The sequence below is a fragment of the Lutra lutra genome, chromosome 9 (assembly GCF_902655055.1).
Source record: "Lutra lutra chromosome 9, mLutLut1.2, whole genome shotgun sequence".
NCBI classification, from domain to species: domain Eukaryota; kingdom Metazoa; phylum Chordata; class Mammalia; order Carnivora; family Mustelidae; genus Lutra; species Lutra lutra.
Genome location: NC_062286.1, coordinates 115,095,279 through 115,108,224, shown reverse-complemented (window position 1 = coordinate 115,108,224; position 12,946 = coordinate 115,095,279). Strand labels below are relative to the sequence as shown.

At 47.0% G+C, this 12,946-nt stretch overlaps 1 protein-coding gene across 1 annotated transcript; it reads right to left on the bottom strand.

Moving 5' to 3' along the window:
* Nucleotides 1–339: 339 nt before the first annotated feature.
* Nucleotides 340–9,726, bottom strand: SNRPB (small nuclear ribonucleoprotein polypeptides B and B1). The gene is made up of 7 exons (XM_047746322.1): nt 9,577–9,726; nt 6,679–6,830; nt 4,470–4,581; nt 2,440–2,592; nt 1,808–1,946; nt 1,353–1,478; nt 340–618 (listed from the first exon to the last, which is right to left on the bottom strand). Exons 1-7 carry the CDS (start codon nt 9,577–9,579, stop codon nt 608–610), a joined length of 696 nt encoding a protein of 231 aa, XP_047602278.1. The 5' UTR covers nt 9,580–9,726; the 3' UTR covers nt 340–607.
* Between the last annotated feature and the right edge of the window lie 3,220 nt (nt 9,727–12,946).

Below are 12,946 nucleotides of genomic sequence, written 5' to 3'. Positions count from 1 at the left end.
CTACTTTATCATATGAAAACGAGTATCATCTGAAGTAGTGCGTAAGAGGCTATCAAGATGAGTGCCTTCCAAAGAAGATTGCCAATTCACAACCATCACCAACACTGCAAGAGTGTTTACTTCAACAAGCTAATCTTTGCCAGTTTGATATGTGAAAACATCTCATAGTTCAATTTTGTGAATTCTCCATATGACGTTGTACATCTCTGCAAATGTGTAGTAAAATATTTTATAAGGGAAGCAGCTGAGATTAGCACTAACTTTTCCAAGGCAACCTTTCTTAACTCTATTAAGCACCCCATTATCTAAAATTAAACAGACACTCCAGATACACTTAAATATTCTTAAGAGTTTATTATAAACTAGTTTCACAGGCCACAGGGAAGTAAAAGGACTATGTACAGCCTTACGGGAAACAGGCAGGGATGTGAGGAGGGCCAAAATGAGTCTAGGGCCTTGGTGGGCGCATTCCCGGGGAAGGGGGCCCTGAAAGGGAAACCAGACAATCCCGTGATACTCTGAGAACAAAAGCATAGCAAACAAACAGGTCTGTGGTAGTCGGGTCCGCACCTCTGTGGAGCTACTTCCATGACTCTGTGGCCAAGGGTCAAAGAAGGCCTGAAGTAAGAGTAAGAAGTTTAGTCAGTGCCTGATCTGCAACTCAAATCTCCAGCCCCAGCCCCCACCCCAGCCTCCCACACATACCACTCCCCAAAAGTCACCAAGTGATTAGAGGGACATAACATATATACTAACTAGGGACTTCTCTGGTAGGTATGGGTTCCTATGATTATAAAACCCATAAACAAAAAACTCAAACTAGAGACACACAGGTCACCCACTATGCCTTAGTGCAAAGAACACCAATCTGGGACGCCGGACACTAAGCTCTTGGGGCCCATTTCCTTATCTATAAAATGAGAGGGCTAATCTATGTCAGCATTTCTCAAACTGAATTTAAATAGATATATATAAATAAATAGTATAGCAAAGCCCAGGGCTCCCTCTTAATTACTAGACATTATCAAACCTAAGGGCATAAGACAATCCTGGGACCCTTGCTGGGGACTTTCAGAACGTATTATTTCACAGTGCCCCGAGAATACTGCCTTGGACACTGAGAAGTTCCCTGGGTATAGGACCACTCTAACTGCTCTAAGAGGGAGGGAAGGCTGATTTTAAGAAATGCTTTTTCCCTCTTTCCTTTGTGGACAAAGTTGCCCTCTAAGAGTCCACTTCCCTCAGTTTAAGGCCTAGAAGCCCAGAGGGTTATGGTCAAAAACCAAACCTTCCCTCCAGTTCCCATCCCAACATGCTCTAAGGGAAGTCAAGTCACTGCTGCTGGCACTTACCTCGCATGCCTGGGGGAGGGGGCCGCATCCCCGGCGGCGGCATGCCCATCGGAGTTCCTCGTCCAGGCGGGATCCCCATTGGGGGACCCATGGGAGGCCTCATGCCTGGTGGTGGGCCCATCATGCCTACAAGAGAAAAGCCCCAAGGATACAGCTCAAGTGTCTATCTTGCGAAGGCAACAGGAAACATAGCAAAGCTGTCCACCAAGTTCTGAGAAAGACGGACCATTCCACCCTCCCAGTCTCTCCTAAGAAACTGGGCCCTGAGCCAGAGGTGGGGCTCCCTATGGCTCTTGTCCATCTAGTTCCATGGTCAATCAGCCAGGCTGGATCTCAGAGTAATCCTGCTTAAGTAAATAAACTCCTCATCAGTTTCAGTCAACGTTATGTCTCATCATGAATCCAGCTCAGGCATCTCCAATCAGGTGGCCATGGTCTCCTTATGGGCTCCTCACCTGGAGGCGGTGCCCCCCGGCCCATAGGTGGGGGAGGACCCCCACGGCCGGGTGGGTACTGGGTCGGGGCCCCCGCAATGCTGGCGGTGGCAGCAGCTGCAGCGGCAGCCACAGTGCCTCTTCCTTGCGGGGTCATCACCTAAGAGGACACAGGAGCCAAGTAAGTACAGGACAACGCAGCATCCTACTCTTCCTCACAACTCGGAGCAGACGCCCCACCCGCTAAGCTACAACTCGCAGCAGCAGGCTATCTGAAACCACCTGCCAGAGAAGACCAAGCCTGCATGCTCATTCCCATCTTCCAGGCCTGAGTTGAGGTGGCCCAGTCCAAATGAGAGACAGCCTCCACACTGTCAGTGTAACTGTGAACAGGCTGTAAGACAGCACAGCCCCTTTGCTGTCATGGAAACATTCTGCCCCAACACCTTCTATGCATCTCTTTACTTCAACAGCAACAAAATAATTTACAATGTTAAGTTTTCCTTCTCACTTGATTCTGGGACTACATACAGAGCATAATGAGATACTGACAGCCTGACAGAGGTCGGTTGTTCTGGACTCTTCCCAAACTGTGGGCCCTCTCTCTATCCTTCATTTTAACCAGAAGTTAGTGCCCTTCCCCAACTCCTTACCTGTTGGGACGGCCCACCAACGCCTCGGACTGGCCCTGCAAGTCCCGCAGGAGCCTGGGGCATTGGAACACCAGCTGGGATTCCTCTGCCAGCAGCCCTGCCGATCCCCGGGCCCCCGGCAGCTCCAGCAAGCGGCACTCGGGCAATGCCAGTCTAAAACATAAAGAAAGGCACTAAAATGCTGGGGGCCTAGAGAATCAGAAGTACACTTCGGAATACCACTGCCAAGACAGCCCCTAAGATTTATGGGCCATCAAAAGACCCATACGTGTTAACACCATTCCTCTTCCACCCAAGATAATGTGTCTGTCACTCCTACAGCAGGCTGGAACTTAAGAGGAAGTCCAGAGATTAATATACCACAACTCAACCTATATTCACTCCTATGAAAATTAAACCAAGGAAGGGACAGGGCTCCATTCAGAAGGGTATAGGCAGACAAGAGCACTTGACCAGGCCTCAAAGAGAAACAAGGTCCAGTCCCAGCTCTGACTCTCACCTGGAAGGTAACAGTGGACAAGTAATCCTACAGCTCTGGGACTGTTTCCTCATCTGTAAATGATGAGGTTATGACAAAACCAGTTGTGGTCATGTAGACTTACAATGATTTATGTAAGAGTAGTGTCTTCTACTACAAACAGATCAAGAGTTATAAATATAGACATATGCTTTAGCCAAAAAATATGGTAAATCCCGTGCAGACATTTTAACTGGAAAGGCTTCAATGTAAAAGTCCAAAAAGAAGAAAATGACTAGGATGACTACTCCATCATCACTTAAGACGATATTTTTAACATTACTTTTAAAAAGTATACCGCAACCAGAAATAGGTTTACAATGTTAAGTGAAAAAGTAGAATAAAGTATTGCATACATATTATGCGTTAAATACAAAAAAAAACCAAATACATATGTGGTCAAAGTAAAAATAAGATTATTCCTCTAATGACAATGCCTTAAAATGAAAATATGAAAACCTGGTTAGATGATCTAGAGTCTGTTCTATTTCTAAATGTGGGCTGGTGTTTATGGAACCAAGAATGCCTGGGATCAAATGCCAACTTCACCACTTAACAGCTAGGACACTCAGGCATGTTACTAAAGCCCAGTTTTTTTAATCTATTAAGTGGGAATAATTTATCTCAATAAACTGTTTATAAGGAGTAACTAAAATATTAACGTGCTTGGCACACAGCAGATGCTTAATAAATGTTAACCATTATTCTCTAACTTTATAAAATATATATACCTTCTATTATTTGGATTTAGGATTTTTTTTTTTTTTTAATTTGAGAGAGTGCTCATGAGTGAGAGAGGAAGAAGAAGAGAGAATTCTCAAACAGATTCCCCAGTAAGTGTGGAGCCCAACACAGGGTGGGATCCCAGGACCCAGAGATCATGACCTGAGACAAAATCAAGAGTTGACAGCTCAACTGACTGAGCCACCCAAGCACTGCCCCACAATCCAGCATTTTCAATTAATGTTCATGAGCTCTTTGGTTTCCTGATCCTTTCTTCAGAGAGCTCCCCCCTCCTTTTACAAAGATTTATTTATTCTGAGATAGAGAGCAAGTGAGCACACATGGGCAGGGGTGGGTATGCAGAGATGGCAGAAGGAATCTCAAACAGACTCCCTGCTGAGCGTGGAGCCTGATGTGGAGTTCAATCTCACAACCCTGAGCTCCTGACCTGAGCTGAAATCAAGAGCTGGATACTTGACCAACTGAGCCACCCAGGCACCCCTTGCAGTTAAGAGTTTTTAAAGTCCAGCTAAAATGCCATCACATTAAGAAGTGACCAGATGGCCACAAGTGCCTTTTCTCCTGACTCACTATGTACATCAGCTGAGAAAAGGTTCCCCATCTCTACTTTTACTTGTGGGATAACCTCTTTGAGATTCTATTATCTGTAAAAGGAAGACAAAAATCAGAGGATGCCTGTGAGTAATGCAGCGAAATGCAGACAACCTAAGACAAAGCCTGGCTCACAGCAGGGCTGCCCCCCTTATACTGGCCCCCTGCACGGACTTACATCTTTGGGAGGAGGTCCCTCCACTGTCATTGAGACCAGGTTCTCCCCCCGAAGCAGCACCAGACCAAGGACTCGCTTCTCTTCTCTTTCTGCTTGTTTTGAGTTCTTTGGCCTGAGGATGGGTTTAGGAAAATAAACAAGCAAGCATTAGAAAAAGGGTAATGCTCCCATTCACCTGTCTAGGGGCCTCCAAGATTTGTTTTACACTGTATCTCCCAACAAATGGTACAAAAACTTTCTCTAAGCTCCTCTGGATAGCCTTCACAGGCTGAACTCATTACTCCTTAGTGGTTGTCTTCCAGGCCAAGGGGATGTGCTGACCAAGGGACAGGACAAGAATTAAGAAAGCCCAGCCCTGGCTCGAATGTTATTCCATAACCATCGGGAAGACCTTTCCTTGGTCCAGTCTTCTTTGACATTACCCTACTCCTCCCTTCAGCTTAAGGCCTTGGCAGTGTGAGGAGGCAGCCTGAACAACTCAAACCCACCGAACCCCTCAACCCTCTTGCACGCAGCATCCTTCCACTACGGCCCTCACCTCACCAGAAAAATAGAAACAATGAAGGAATAACTACATAGAAATTACACCTCTGTCTCAAAGTGCAAAAACAGATGTTCCCAGTGCAATTACCAGAAAAGGAGGAACAAAACATAGAGCTGACCTTTGAACAACATGGGTTTGAACTGTGCAGGGCCACCTGCATGGGAATTTTTTCTGATATGGTACTGCAAATGTATTTGCTCTTCTTATGATTTTAATAACTTTTCTCTATCGTACTTTATTGTAAGAATACAGTATATAATACACATCACATAAAAGACACGTTCATCTGTTTAGGTGATTGGTAAGGCCTCCAGACAACAGCAGGCTATCAGCAGTTCAGTCTGGGGGAGTCAAAAGTTATACATGGATTTTTGACTGCGTGGGGCCAGTGCCCCATCCCCTGGGTTGTTCCAAGGGTCAACTGTAAATGTAAACTGGGAAATAAAGTAACTGCAGCAAGACAGGGGAAGGGGAAAAAAAGTCAAAACCAATATTCTAAAAATAGAGGAAAGACAAAAGGCTCTGATTTTTAAAAACTTAAAGGTTTCCTTTTAATGGTATTTTTTTATATTAAATTAAAAGCAGATTTCTATGGGTGGACATTTCTTCCTTTTCCCTTATCTATATTTTTTTAAATAAAAGAATTTATTGCTCTTTCATAAAAAACAAACAAAACGAGAAAGAAAAAAACCACACACACACACACACACACACACACACACACAAAACCCTTCTGGGTATTTAAATCTTTCTGCATATACTTTTACGTATTTTTAAAGTATATTTCCCAATAAACATTTTTAAATTATCAGAATAGTTTTTCATTAAAAAACAACAGGGGAGAAGCATCTGCAATAGTTCTATGCTGATCAGCTGGCCCCTCTTCAATGTATCCCTGGCACTCAGCCATCCCTACCACATCGTGTCCTGTACTTCCTGACCTCTTGCCACAAAAAGAAAAGGACAGCCCTCAAGGGACCACTGGATGTGGCAAAAGAGCTGAATGATTATGGAAGTCACATAACTTCTTTGGGCCTCAGAATGCCTTGAATGTAATATGCATGGAGAACTATAGCCCACATTTTTAAACAGGCCAGAAGCTTAAGATCTGTGAATCTTAAAACAAGGGAGTTATCCAATAATGTATGGAATTGTAGAAAAGTAGAAAATATCTCCAATTGTGTCTATAAATGCCAACAAAAATCACTGGCCCCAAACCCACACGGGAAGCTGAGCACTTACCCTGAAGAGGGTCAGAGGCTTCTTAAAGCAGTTTCAGACCAGGCTGCCTTGGGAGAGCCCTTTAGGCTACAGCTTTACAAATAGGCAATGAGGCCAGAAAACCAAGCTCTCCCCCCTTACACACCTGTGGGGAGAACATGAGAGCCCTTTACCCCAGTACCCAGGGGCAGACAAAGTCAGAGAAACAAAAAGTCTAGCAGCCCTCCTGACAACTTGCACTCAGCTAGACTAGAGAGCAAGGCTTGCCGGGCTAGCAAGGAAGGAGAGTTCTCAGAGTCCGCTGTCCCCACTTACATCTGCCCTCTAACACAGGGGAGCAAACCAAGGAACCAGCTAGCTATATCACCACCTGTCACCCCGCCCACCCACCCAATCCACTTCCCTCGAAACTCACATCCCATCCCCACACAGCCCACTTCTCACTTGATCTTCCTGAACTCGTCACAGTCACAGAGGATCAAATTCATATGCTTGTCAAAAGCCTTGAAGGTGCCGATGAAGATGCGGCCGTCTTGCAGGATGCACCTCATCCTGTAGTCGATGTGCTGCAGCATCTTGCTGCTCTTGCCCACGGTCTGCAAGGACAAATCAGCAGGATGAGTCCAGCTCTTTCGGACCTCTGTATTGCTGGTCCTTCCTGAAGACCAGCTGTGGCCTTCTCCTCCACATGGCCGTCTATGGTTCTCACTAGATTCTCAGCTCTGGCTTCTGGCCACAGCCCTTCCCCAGGAATTCTCCCACATCACCCTTCGTTCAGCCCTAACCTCTGCCCACAACTGTTATTCCCTTCCCTTAAAATTGTCTTTTTTATATTACAACTACCCGCGCCTGTGCTGTGTCAGTTTCAGGGGTGAGGGTGTAAAGTGTCTCCAAACTAATCCAATCCCCCCCCATACCAGAAGAGCAATCTGCCACTGTGCAGATTACAGGTGACTAGTGCTGTGATACCCACAGCCCATTTAAAAGAACGGGTGAAAGAGGAGCTGGAATGATTGGCAGTAAAGATCCAATCAACGAGGAGAATTTGTCAACACAAAGGAGCTGATCAGCTTGGAGATAAGGAGAATGGAATCCCTAAACCAAAAACGTTAGTGTGCCTCCAAGACTACCTTTGGGTAGGGAAACTTTCTGGTGGCCAGGGCGCTCATCAGTTTGAACTCATAATGGTCTCTAAGAACATATATAACTTGGGAAACATGGGTGGCTCAGTCGGTTAAGTGGCTGCTTTCGCTTGGGTCATGATCTCAGCGTCCTGGGATCAAGTCCCGTATCGGGCTCCTTGCCTGGCAGGGAGCCTGCTTCTCCCTCTGCCTCTGCCTGCCTGTGCTCCCTCTCTCTCTGACAAATAAATAAAATCTTGGGACGCCTGGGTGGCTCAGTTGGTTAATCCACTGCTTTCAGCTCAGGTCATGATCCCAGAGTCCTGGGATCGAGTCCCACCTGGGGCTCCTTGCTCAGCCGGGAACCTGCTTCTCCCTCTGCCTGTCTCTCCACCTGCGTGTACTCTCTCTCTCTCTCTCTCTCAATCTCTCGACAAAATAAATAAATAAATAAATAAAATCTTTAAAAAATAAAATAAAAATAAAAAATAATAAAATCTTTAAAAAAAAAAGAACATAAATAACTTGTTATCTACTTCTTTATCAATCCAACAACTTTTTCCAATTTGTAGCCTGGCTTCCAATGGAGCTTTGCTAAAAGGGAGACTAAAGAGATCTCACAATGCAAGCTGTCAGGCGCCTTTGGCAGTTACATCTCTCTAGAAATAAACCACCTGACATTTGACTTGTCCATCAGCCTCCCATCAGTACGATGGGTGTGGGCCAGTCATGACCCATCCAAGCGCCTTCTCTGTGCCAGGCACTGGGCTTGCTGTTCATCTCTGTGGGCTTGGACAAGAACAGATTTTTGAATCTACCAATGTGTGGATCAGAACCTTGACTGACACCCTGGAGACACAGGGTATGTGGTTCACTCTCCCTCAAATGACCACATTAACAGGCTTGTAATCACACAGCTTCTGGCCACACAGATGTGAACCTTTATGGCAACATTTACTGGACTGTCCACCTTGTAATAGCTAAGTCTTCCTGGGTGCTCCCTGTGTACCAGGCACTGTGACAAGCACTAGAGATCTCATTTAATTCTAGAAATCAGTCTAATTATTATTCCCATTTTACAAATGCAGCCGCTGAGGCCAGGAGAGGTTAAGTAGTGGCCCTGTCTCACAGCCAGGAAGCTGGGTTGGAACCTGGACAGACTGAATCCAGCCTGTGCATACTCTTCAACCAATCCCACAAACAATCCCCTGCTTTCAGTTCACCTAACACTACAGAACAGAGTGCTCTTTCTGAACATAACTAAGTTCATGACATGTTGCTGGCTCGATCCTTCAATGGCATGCCTCATCACCAACAGGATTAGGTGGCATGTAAAGCCTTCAGAAACCAGGTTCCTGCCAATTCCTCCCATCTCTCCTTCCACCCCTTCATCCATCCCTTTCCCCTCCAGGAACTTTCAACAGTGCTACCCTTCATGCCTTGTTCTTGCAGTCCTTCTCATCTCTAACATTCCCTTCCATCTTCCCTGGGAAGACACCCCGAACAATATTTTAGGACTCTGCTCAAGAATCATCTACCCTAGAGAGCGTTCCTGTCCCGCCCCTCCCTCGCCGTTACTTTTACGTAATGCTTAATTACCACTCTGGATTACAGTATCTGTGTCCCCAACCAGAAAGTGAACTGGGTGAAGGAAGGAAGCATTTCATTACGTAGCCCCAGTCCCTGAAAAGTCAGACAAACTCATACACAAAGGCACTCTTCCTCCAAACATACTCGTTCCCCCTCCCATTCCCTTCTCCCATCTATAGGACCCAAGCACTCTCCCTGGTTTCGGCCACAAGTCCTCCCACCTCTTTCGGCAACAGCTCTTCAGACCCTCACCCCGTTTCACAAGTCCTCCTGAGGCTCTAATGCCTGCTCCGAACCCCAAACACATATTTATTCTGCAAAAGTTTACTTAGTGCCCGTAGGATCCCAAGTACTGGGGCTACAGTGGCATGAAGACCCGCGGTTCTATCCTCGCCACCACCGAGCGACCCCGGCCTCCGTCCCTCGGTTCCAGCCTTCCGCTCCCCGACCCCGCCGAATGGCCGAGCTCCGGGTCTCCCTTGCCCAGACGGGGCGGCCGCGGCCCGGGCCTTCGCCGCCATGAGCGGCCAACCCACGACCTCCCCTCCCCCGCGCCAACTCCCGATCAGTCGCGGTCCGCTCTCCAAGACAGACTCGGAAGTTCCAGCGCCGCCAGCCTGGGCCTCCTCACCATGGTGGCGGTTCTGATGGCTCCGATTCCCGCCGGATTCCCTTCGGCCGAGGCCTAGACGCCCTCCTGTGCTCCGCTTCCCGCCGCCGCCACCGGAAGTGCGGCCGCGGATAAAATGGGGTCGGGTAAAAGCTACTTCCGGCCCGGCGTGGGCTCTTGAGTTCCGGCCAAAACGCGGAGCTGCGAGCCTAAAGCCCGCGGGGTCTTTGGGGGCGGGGCTAACGTCAAACTGAATTTTCCGGAGATACTGGGTCACCTTCATCTCCAGTTCGTCCCCGTCCCCAACCCGGGCCCATTACCTCTAGGTCATCATCTCCCGCCACTCTCCCCTGACTCTCCTGCAGCCACTGTCCTTGCTTTTCCGCGAACTAGCTTGTCGTGCTCCTGCCTTAGCACCTTTGCATTTGCTGTTGCCTCTGCCTGGAATGCTAATCGCCTAGCTATGTGCACAACTCATGCCCTCACTTCCTGCAGGATTCAAGCTCAATTATTTTCCTACCGAGGACTTTGCTGGCCATCCTGATTAAAACTGCAATCTTCCCACCCATCCCCACTTTATCTTTCTCCTTAACATTGATCCCTAATACACTGTATATTTCTGTTACTTTATTACTCCTCCCATTAGAATGGAAATTCTGAGGGTGTAAATTTTCCTTTGTGTATTTTTCGTTACAGCAATGCCTGGAACACTCTTAGCAAAACGTATTTGAATGAATGAATGAATGAGTCAATCAACCAATCCCCTCCAATCCTGGGAATTGTGACTACTACCTCAGGAATTTCAAATTCATTCCTCTAATGCTGGGCTCCTCATTTATCTCATGGCCTTTTATCTCCAGCCACCTGCTTGAGCTGGAGGTCTAATAAACTTAACATGATGAAAACTGGATTCCTGATTGTATTCACTCTTCTCCTCCAAACCCACTTCTTACCAGTGTTCCCCGACTCAGGAGGTTCTCGGGTTAAAAAAGCAAAAAAGCAAAATGACAAACTCGGAAGCATCCTCAATTCCTCTCTTCCTCTCCCATCTCATAATTCATCCATCAGGAAGTCCTGTGGACCTCACCTACAAAATGTCTTGAATCTGACCGTTGACCCCTGCTCCACTACTACCGTGCTCTCCTAGCCACCATCAGCTTGTCGATTTCCACAAACAAGAAAAAGGGAGTCATGAATTCATCTGGCCTTTGTTTGGTAAAGTGTTCCTGAGGTTCAGTCTAGATCAGGGCCTGGGAAACTTTTCCTGTTAAGGGTCAGCTCAGATAGCACTTTAGGGTTTATGGGTCACATGGTCTCTGTTGCAATGACTCGATTCAACCATGACAGGATGAAAGCAGCTCAAGAGAACATAACAAATACATGACTGTTACAATAATACTTTACAGATGCTATTCTTTTTTTTTTATTCTTTTTCAACCATTTAAAATATAAAAATCATTCTTAGTCCACAGGTCTTACCAAAACAGGTGTCAGGCCAAATTTGGTCTTCAGGCCTGTAGCTGGCCATCCCAGGGTCCAAACCATTGTATTTCTTTGTCTGAGTTCAAGGCCATAGCCCCAGCTAGTATTATTAATAACTTTGACTTGCACTGTTTCTTTGGCTTATCACTGGAGTTACTGAATAAATGCAGGTACGGAGTTCATGTCTTTGCCCTCATACAGAAGTTATATACATGCACATTCACTTCTTTATCAATCTGGGTCCGATGAGGAGACAGAAACCACACAGTGATTTCAATGGGAAACTTAGCATGAAGAATGAGTATGCAATGGTAGGAGAGTAACTGTAAATATTGAAAGAAAACCCTCAGCAGGAGGAGAGTACTCAGAAGGGTAAACGTGGAAGGAAAGCTGCCTCCCTAAGGCTGGGGTTCAGCCTTCATGGGAGAAGACGTGGTTTCAGTCCACGGGATGGGGAAGTTGCAGGGGGAGTCCTCTGCACGGGCCACAGCCAATCTATAGTCATCAGGCACGCCAAAGCTAGGAGGCAGAGTCACAGAGGGAGTAGGATGTGCACAGGGAGCCAGGGTGATGTTGACACAAAGCACATACTGCATAGTATCTGCATCCAAAGGGCTGCAGCAAATAGACCTCTGGGGCACAAGTGAATGGAGACTGATGAGCTGGTGAGAAGAGCTCAAGGCACTGCCCTAAGTGCCCTTGGAAATGGACACTGGAGTGCTGCTGGAACCTGGTGCTCAGTGCACAGTTTGAGATAGGGCAGCTAAGAGTGGCTGTTGCGGCCCCAGTGGCCCAAACACACAAAACTAAGGAGAAGATCTGGGGAGCAGCAACCAGCAACCAGGTGCCCAGGATCAAGGTCAAGTGATCTGCCTGCCATCCAGCCCCCTGGGCCCTAGGGTGTGTGTCCATGGGGCTGAATGGAGGGAACAGAAGTGACCTGGGCTGGGACTCTGGGCTCCCAATTAAGCCACCACTGTGGAGTGGAGAGTGAGTGGAGAGCCAGAGAAAACATGGTGGCCAGTCAGTTGGAGAAAGCTGTGTCCTGCAGGCACTTAGCATGGGAGAAAACTGCACTGGCCAAGGAGCTTTCTAGTTCTCAGAGGAAGCAGGAAGTTGGAAAAAGAACTGATGAGTAGCAGCAGCAAGGGTTTTATGAAGTCAGCTCTGCCTCGAAGCCTGGTCAGCAGGGTGGCTGGGTCTGCCCCCAGTGATCTATATTAGCAGGGCAAAGCCTGTCCCTGTATATAACCTGACTTTGCAAGATCTTCTGATCCGCGGCTGTTGCCCCAACATTCAGAGAAGGATGTTCTTATCCTTTAGAACACTGGTGGATGGAACTCTAGGAATCTGGCCTTTTTTTCCCAGGATTCCAGAATGTCATATTGCAACCTGTCCCAAACTTCTCTTTAAGACTAAGTGCATGCTTGGCTAGTCTCCAAAACAATTTCTAGATTAAAATTAATGACTAGGTTACAGGGCAAGACAAAAATCATCTTAATATAAGGAGAACATGGATTTTTATCCTTTATACATATCAGGAAAAAATAAAAATAGTGTAGCATGGTATTATATTACATTTCCATTAGAAAAAGGATTATGCGAGGAATCTCACTGCCGACGAACAAGGGCGGGTGTATGGCTAGGTTGTCTTGGACCAGTGAGCAGAGGGCTGATGGAGGGGTCACACTAGGAGGACTGGACCCGAGGAACGGAGGGCTGAGAGGACATGGTATAGGAGCTGTGTTTAGGGGTCTTTAGACCTATGAACTGACACGGGGGATCGCTAAGAAGCCCAAAGCTGTGATTAGTGACTAGAGAACAGTTTGGGCACGGTTAAGCCTCAGAGGGAGTGTGGCTAAAGGGTCCCTGGAATCAGAGAACGTGAATAGACCATCGAGGAACGGTG

Excerpts from the sequence above, each read along its gene's own strand:
- SNRPB (XM_047746322.1), bottom strand. Across the intron at positions 4,582-6,678 it reads GACGAGTTCAGGAAGATCAA|GCCAAAGAACTCAAAACAAG; the intron begins GTGAGAAGTGGG and ends ACCCATCCTCAG. Across the intron at positions 1,947-2,439 it reads TTGGTGGGCCGTCCCAACAG|GTGATGACCCCGCAAGGAAG; the intron begins GTAAGGAGTTGG and ends GTGTCCTCTTAG.